Genomic DNA, 8,956 nt, shown 5'->3' on the forward strand with positions numbered 1-8,956 from the left:
AAACACGTTAAAAACACTATTTATAGAACTACAACCTCAAAATATTCAGTCACACACGATCTCATGCATTGGTTAACCACTTTGGAACGGCAGCACCATTCCACATTATAATATGCACATTTGTTATATTGCACCTTCCTGAGTTGAACTTTGAAAACGGTAACCACACAAAGTGCCGGAACGGATGAATTCATCCCAGTCTGGGCCTTCACTGGTGGTAGTAGTAATCTTGACCGTCATAGCCGTCGTAGCTCCGCCCTTTATAGTAGCTGTACTCATCCTCATAGGCTCGGTAATTGTCCCCACGAGGGTCTCCATTTTCATTTTCGTAGATTTCATATCCATTGTCGTACTCATTGGTGCCTGTTTGTTCATACTCCCCCTCATATCCAGGGGTGGTAGTTTCCCCAGACGGTGGTGGGGTAGTTCCGTAGATCTCCTGGGGTAGAGCTGTAGGTTCAAATCCACCATTCGGAGAGGTAGTTGCCTTAGAGCCACCATTGTCCTGGCCTCCAGCCACTGTGGTTCCTTCTGCATTGGCTTCGGTGACACCTTCTTCGCCTTCTTCCTCTCCATTGTCCCCACCGCTGCTGCCGTGGCCATTGTCTATCTCTGTGCTGTTGGCGCTAGTGCCATTTACGCCCTGCTCATTATCATCCACTTCTTCTTCATTTTCATTTTCTTCCCCTCCTTCTTCATCACTTTCCTCCTCTTCTGTAGCCTTCTTTCCTATATCCCCAGCCTATAAGGGAAAGTTTGAAGGAATCCAAATTTAGGTGTGAAAAACATAAAACTTAAGGCCATTATTTCATCCAACATAGGCTGTACTGACAGCCTTGTCCTACATGTAATTCTTAATTGAAGCCAATTTAAGTTACCAAAGAATTGGTGGGTTTTTAAAAATTCAGAATTAGTACCTTTGTCATTGGGTTTTGAGGGAGGAAAAAGGTACCTGATAAAATAAGTCTCTGTGGGAGATGCTTTCTGTAGCTTTGCTACTCACTTTCTCTGTCTTGGAATCCTCTTCCCAGAAATGCTATGGCATCTCTCAGGACCTTTTATCCATTGCTAAGATGCTTCTCCTTAGTCTTCTGTGATAATATTGAAAGTCAGTATAAGAACATGGAAAGAGAACTTCCATGGGAAAAACCTTTCCTTATTTGTGAACAGGGACATTGTACCTGCTCTTACTTTTTCATTGAGTTAATGAAGATAATATAAAATACTGTGTGTAGAGTGTCAGGATAACCTCAGACTTCAGTAAAGCAATGAGAGCAGATTGAACATCTTGGAGGAATTGTTACCTGCGTGGGAAGCTGGATGGCAGCTAGACCTATATACCCTGTTCCAGGTGCGGTCTCCTCTCCGTAACCAAGTGTGGTAATGGCAAGGGTGGTGTTCTCAGCCTCTGACTCTTCGTCTTCATTTCCCTCAGAATCTTCATTCTCTTCATTGTTTTCTTCTTCATTTGAAGTCTCCTGGGGTAAGTGTCCAGAGCAAGAACATTTATGTAAGCTAGAAGATAACTCAAGGTTTGTTGTAGTCGTGAACCATTATTGGAAAGAACGTCCTCCGTATCCCTCCGCCAGCTTGTCACCCAGTGTTGACAGTTCTGCTTCCTCTTGTGCCATTTGCACCTCTCACTTCTCAGAACTCAATTCAAAGTTTTCTCATACTATTTACCTCACTATAGTGTGTTTTAGATATTTATGTATTCCGTTTAATCAGTTCAAAAATATTTGTGTAATAATTTCAGCATATCTGACTCTATGGTATCATACAGTACATAGCTTAGGCTCTGGACGTCTTGTTCATAGCTGCTACGACATGACAGTTCGTTAATTATTGTATTTGCTGACAAATGAGCTGAGAACTTTATACCTATTTTTAAATTCCTTAGAGCAGTCTTTTAAGGTAGGGTTGTAACTCACACCCTTTAGAAAAGGAAAGTGAGCTCAGAAAAGTTAAATAACGTGTTTAAAGTCTCACAGTAAGTGACGAAACTGTATCTTTCTAATTAAAAAAACAAAAACAAACCTGGGCCCTTTCTGTGCACCATGACGTTTTTGATGACAAGGAGGATTTATGTGAATTGTCCACACTATACCTAGGATATTTTTTCAGAAAAGAATTCCTTATAGAAGCCCCTCTCTTCAAACAAGTTGATTGCGTGTCGTATTTACTATCAAAAAGAAGTGAATGTATTTCATGTACTTTCAGGAGTATTTAAAGAAAAAGAGACATATTAAATTCAACATCCATCTGCCAATACATAAGCCAGTTTTGAGATGTGGGCAGTATTCAAAAGATGTCAGGCATTTGACACACAATTTTTCTGTGCAAAGAAGAAATCAAACACTCCAAGAAATCCTTAGCGATATATTATGTTATTGCAGGAAGATGTTTTCTAAAAATCACTACTCCTCAATGAATGTTATTATCATCTTTAACATTTTACTATGTTGCCTTTTCTCCATGTTGTTAGGCAATTGTTTGTTGATCGAGGTAACCTCTCAAAGTAATTCACAGCTAATATTGAAAGTCAGGAATTCATACACAGAATTTATTTACTTTAAATGAGTACTGGAAAACTGAATTTATTTCAATGTGTTTTTCAAGAGATTGTGGAGGTCACATGCAAAAGAATATATGCTGCAGGATTCCATACATGTGTGTGTGTGTGTGTGTGTGTGTGTGTGTGTGTGTGTGTGTGTGTGTATACATATATATATATATATGGAACACAAAAAGAGCCAGAAACAATCTATCTGTTAGGAGTCAACATAGCAGTTGCCTTTGGTGGTGGTTGATTAACAGATGGATGGAGCACAAAACATGTGCTGCTTTTTTCTGTGGGTGCTGGTTACCCTTAAGTGCTCAATTTCTGAAATTTCAGTCATCTCTAAACTTACGATAATTGTGTTATGTACATTATATTTCAATAAAAGTTTTATAAATGTGAGACTGAATAATTTAGGAGAGGGGAAAAAAATGTATGATCACCAAATAGAAGATATGCCTAAGCACCTTCTCATGGGAATACAATTCCTGGAGACTCTGTATTTAATCTGAATTGCCAGTGACATTTTCAGGAAGAGACGGGGACAAAAGAGGTTCTAAACTCTCTTCAGGATGGAAGACTCCCAGTTTTCTTCATCCAGTTTTCCACTCTCACTTTGAATGAATGGTCTTTGGAGCATTTATTCCTCTGAAGTTTCAAAACCAAACCACCAAATATTGACTGGGCACTATATAGGTATAAGAAACTGGGCTGGGCAGTGTGAAGAGATGCAAAAGAGGGTACAGCACTGTTGACCCCCAAAGCGAGGATTGTTACCTATGGCCTCTAGCCTCCTGGGTCATGGGGAGTTTGCAGATAAGTTCTGGGAGGACCAGAAATGTTCAGAGATTGTTGGTAAAATATCGAGTACGTGAAATTTCATCAGAATTCTAAAGGAACCTTAATGTTTCTCCATCCCAACCACCATCGTAACAAATGAAGAACCACTGTCAAAAGATATGCAGTCTAACTGGGAAATCTAGCTGGTAAGGCAATTTTACAATCTCTGTACAGCAAGCAGCTGTAGTTAAATGGATTACCCCAGCTTAGTTCTTGTGTAAGATCGCTATGTGGAACTCCAGGCAAAATTTTGTGGCATTTAGTAGGTGGCATTTTTCCTGGTACTGGCTTGACATTCTTGTAAGGTACCCCTTTAAAAGCTATTAGGATAAATTGTGGTACTAAAAAAGTTACTTCTATGGTTAAAAAAAAAATCAGACTAATTATGCGTCACTTTTAAAGTTCCCACACCATTTTGTTTTCAAGAGAGCAGACGTTTATCCATTTGAGCAGACATTTTGATCCATTTTAGACTGTCATTGTCCCTTCATAAATAGCATCTAAGAATACCTGAATTTAGAAGGTTCCCAAACCAGTGGATAGCTATAATTGACTACCCAGGAAACTGTACCTAATTACTATGTTTCTATGGGCAAGAATGTCAGTTATAAACATGTTAGCACAATTTCCAAGTTATATAGATGAATTTTAGCCATGAACTATACTAATTTGTAGTACTATATAGGAAGGTATTTATACATCTTGAGCATTTGCATTTCTATGAAAACATGAATTTTATTAGTAGACAAAAAGACATATAAAATTCCAATCAGAAAGAACAGCCCTACTTTGTGAGTCAAGAAAGGCAGATGAATCACAATAACACTGTAGAGGAGATGAGATTAGCTTTCTTATACTACCCACTGATTAAACTGAATTTTTAAAGTTCAGTCATTAAAACAAGTATTGCACTAAGTTTAGGATTATTGTATATTTGTCTTTTACCATCGTGCTCTATCCGCCTAAATGTAAATAATACTTTCTTGCCTCCTCTCCGAATTTACATTTCTTCCACTTAAAATAGAGATACTTTTGTATTCATATACAACTTACACGTAACTTTATCCCCAAACTGTAATAGTGTTTTAAGCAGGTCATTTTATTTAATCCTCATTTAAATAATATTCTCCTTGTCCAAAATAGAAGGCTGTGGGCAGTTGGTAACCTGGCAATGTCTATTTGCTGAGTGTAGACTACAGGAGACTAGTTTTCTATTTGTTTTTTGTGCTGCCTGGTTCGCTATGAAAAAAACCTGCAGAAATTCCTTACCTTTTCTTCCTCCTCTTCTGAGCTCTCACCATTTCCGTTTTCTTCAGATAAGTCACTACTGCTCTAAAAAAAAATGTATACATGAATTCATAGACATATGAATATATATGTACATACATATTTATTTACTTAGAACAGTTCTCATGCTACTGTGAGAAAGATATGAGGAGACTGGACATCTGCAACACAAGGTTAGAGAGAAAGGGGCATTTTACAGTGATCGAGATATGCATTGAAATATTCCATTTTTAACCTCGAAAGCATTGACAGTGTGTTGAAATATTTTGTACGTAAAAACGAGAGCAATGAATGGCAGAATGGCTTAGCTCTGAGAGAATGAGAACTACCTGGTCCATTTTTTTATTTTACAAAGAAGGAATCTAAGCCCACATGGTTGTGAGTTCTCCAGCCAGTTCACGGCAAGTCTTGAGCTAAAACATCGATCTCATTGTTTTATTTTCTTTATAAAATATGAATGAAATGATAACTAGGCTTTTTACAAAATATAAGGTGTTACTGGATGATTTTCATAAATAATGAGCTCTCTTGGTGAATTTAACTTAGAATTTGACTTGAAATTAAATTTGCATATAATTTTTAGTACCTTTTAATCTAATTAAAGCTAATGCCTAAAATGAAGTGTATGTGTGTGTGTGTGTGTGTGTGTGTGTGTGTAAAGTTATATAAGAGAAAAATTCATTTACTCATTTAGGAAATTTATGAGTACCATTCCTCTAAAAAGCTCAATATTGAATGCGAATAAATTAAACCAAGGAGTCTGCAGATAAAAATAAAATTATAAGTTAATGAGCTTTGCTACTTTTTAAAAGGAAAGGTATATCTAAACATCTGTTATCTGAGCCTTTAAGACAGTGGAGGAGATTTTTCCTCTTTCTCCCAATGTTAATCCAAATTGAATTTTCCTTCTTTCTTCTGCAACCACTCCTTAATGACACTAAGTATACGAGTAGATACCTAACTTAAGATTCTGTCATTTTCTGCTCTGTACATTTATCTTTGATTCTGGTGACTCAGTTAAGTACCGTCGGTCTTAGAAAACATAGCTGCGGAAGAACCTTAGGGTTAGAGATCAACATGAGGGAATATTCATGTCCCAGCCCCGCTCAGGGCTCTCCCTGTTGGGCTCATTCTTCAGATGGCCAAGCCATCCACCCAAGGAAAGGAATGCTTGTCTCCTTGAGCCAAGAATAATCTTGGGTGGAAAAGAGAATAATTAGACCTGCTCTTCCACTGCTATGACCTTAATGGCTGTGCCTCCCCTAGCCCAGAGGTGAATAAAGCATTAGATTCTATTGGAACTATTTCTGTTTGTTAGTTAAATTATATAGAGAGGACAGCATACTTTGTCTCAATGGGAATGTTTTAGTCATTTTACAAGCTTTCCTTACCTCTAGCTTTCATCTTACTCCAACCATTTCACTCTTCAATTAGTATCTGCAGTGAGGACAGTTTTAAAACTGCATGAAATGCCTTGAAGACTTAGCATTTCTTATTTTCCTTTCTTTCATTTACACCTTATTACCAACTTGTCAATAAGTCCTATTGATTCTTCTGGAAGTCTTTCATATACTCCTTCCAACTTCTATCCCTACTGCATTTATTCACTTCCAAAATATATATTCCAGGCATTGTACTGAGAATGAAGGTCGTAGCAAGAGAGGAAGTTGGAAGTATGGGCAGTTCCCCATGTCAAGTACTGTGATAACTGAGATGAGTCTGATAAAAGAAATTTAAGATAAAGTCCCTGCTGTCTAAGAGTTCACACACTAACCAAATATCATTTTAATCATAAAAAAACAATTTCCTCAGTTAAAAATGCTTAGGGTGTTAAGCTTATTGATACTTACATTTCTGTAGTCAAGCAGATAAGCTACAATGGACTGACAGCCTTGCAATCAACATAAGCTATTTCATGCAAGTTGGTATTTTAGAAAAGATTATATATAAACACAGATCAGTTTGAATAAAACACGAACTTCAAAGCCAGTGCAGCTTAATGCATTTGGGGGTGATAATCTGAGCACTAAATACTTAACAGACTTAAGGAAATAAATAATAAGGAGCTATGGAAACATATAAGTAGACATGTAAGGAGAAAAATCTTGGAAATCAAACTTTGTAAAGTGGGATGATAGATCATCAATACTAGATCAGACTGTTGGATCAGGAGATATATTTTATTGGATTATATTTTGAAAACAGCTGTCTTATTTACAAATTCTACATTGGTTGAGATAAATCTATCTGCATATAATCTGTAGAAATTTTGTATATTAAAGATCTGCTTAAAAATCTATGAACTTTGGGTCTATCAGTAAGGAAAACTATTACCTCTCCTACTATCTTTTCACTACAGACATTTGAATTGGCCCACACGTAGATATCTATAAAAATTTTTAGGTGGGAATACCTCCAAGTATATGATATTTTAGAAAAGTTGAAGAGGTAGTCCGAAACGTAAATGTATTATCATTTCCATTTAAGTTTAAGAAAGACGACGAAGTTTCAAATGAGCAATGTTTATTTATGGGCAAACCAAAGAATGGACGGCAATTCTGAAAACCCACAGCTCTTGTATCATTGGTGCTCATATTTCTGTGGCCATACGCATTCCCCATAATTATTGTGGTGCTAGAAATACTTTAAGATGATCATTTCCTCCCATTGTATGAGCTGGAAGTGGGTTAGTCCAACATATGGCAGGATACTATGCCAAGCCACCGTGCTAAGGCATCGTTTTCAGCGGCCTTACTGCTTTTAGTGTCTCAGGAGACGGGGGTCAGATGGTGCATAATTGGTGCCCTGAGCCCAGACTGTATAGTAATAAAAATAGCACAATTCTGGTTTGCTGTCTATTTAAAATCAGCACCACACCCTCTAGTTTTCAGAACCCTCTTCACAGGTAACTCAGTAAAAACAGAAGTTCTTATTTTTAGTGTTTAGTTATTTTCTGTTTGTTTGTTTACAGGTTTTAAGGATGTTTTGTTCTTCTCACGAGGTTTTTAGTTTGCTTCATGAATTTCTCTCTTTCCTCTGCATGCTTGAGCTACACTTTCCATTAAAGTTATGCTCCACTATGCTGTATTGTTCTGTGAACTACACCGGTCAAAGGTTAAGGAACTCTTCAGCAAACCAGTGGCTATCAGGAATTTTTTTAATGCTCTTTGTTGTTTATGAAGTCAATTTTTTCCCCCTAAATTAAAAGCGTCTAAATTATTGGATATAAAACAGTTATATGACTGTATAATACGGCAATTAGTGGCCTTATCACTGACTTAAATGTCAACAACTGATAAAATTGTCCACTTTCGTCAGTGAATTAGACAAAACACCTGAACCCAATGTTCTGCAGTGTGTGCTTTCATGATGTCACTCTAGACTGGGCCCAAGTGAGTTTACTCTCTATGTGTGTGGCTCTGCTTTACAAGAAAACCTTAGGAATAAATTTTATTTTATTATATTAAAAACAAACTCTGTAGTCAGTGGTCTTTCTGGCTGAATTTCAGGGAGAGTTGAATTTAGGTGTTTTACAGTTAAATTTGATTCCCTTTCAATTGTAATGGGTGAGAAGGAAAATTAAGTTGTACACTTACCTGAACCGGAAATCGTTTTAGAGGAGGATAAAAGTAGGCGTGCTTGTAAAGGTAATATCGGGGCCTGTACTTATAGACCTGCATGAACACAATAAATGGTACATTCATGTTTCATGTGCAGTAAGTCTAGAGGGAGTGTAGTCAAGCTAAGGAAGTATATGCTAAGGTGAATTACCCCATTTTCTTCAGAATCTTCTAATTTGCCTCTTCGATGCAAATTTTTCATCTGTTTAAAAGAGCATTCAATTATTACATATTCTCTCAATACAAAAAGACAGAAGTGGAAATAACCATAGGTTTTGAATAAAGAACTTACTGAGAGAGCACAGGCCGTTCCCAAAATGCTGAGCAAAACTAAAGCCGTCTTCATTTTGCTTCTGGAATGAATGAGGTGGTAAAGTTAATGAGTAAAACTAAGAATGTACCCTTTTTTGCTCATACTAGTGATGTATTTAATTGTTTTCATTTTTGTCCAATTAGAGTTTTGACTAAGTAGGACCAAATTTCTGCTTTTGTTCTCAAATTGTTCCTTCTGTGTAAGTGGTAGAAGAGTGACTTTATCCATCTATTTGAATAATCATGAGTTCCATATTTGGTTTTAACCTGTCTGCTCTGATTTGTCAGTGGAAGACCATTTCATCACTGCCACAGGCTTGCATGTTCAGTGTACTTC

At 36.9% G+C, this 8,956-nt stretch overlaps 1 protein-coding gene across 1 annotated transcript; it reads right to left on the minus strand.

Annotated features, from left to right (window-relative positions):
* Positions 1-208: 208 nt before the first annotated feature.
* On the minus strand, positions 209-8,653 carry IBSP (integrin binding sialoprotein; the record flags this gene model as incomplete). The annotated part of the gene is made up of 6 exons (XM_082838122.1): positions 209-742; positions 1,305-1,478; positions 4,670-4,732; positions 8,284-8,361; positions 8,459-8,509; positions 8,600-8,653. The coding sequence occupies 6 exons, from the start codon at positions 8,651-8,653 to the stop codon at positions 209-211; spliced, it is 954 nt and encodes a 317-aa protein (XP_082694248.1).
* Positions 8,654-8,956: the final 303 nt, after the last annotated feature.

Source organism: Leucopleurus acutus, assembly GCF_964270905.1.
Source record: "Leucopleurus acutus genome assembly, chromosome: 4".
NCBI lineage: Eukaryota > Metazoa > Chordata > Mammalia > Artiodactyla > Delphinidae > Leucopleurus > Leucopleurus acutus.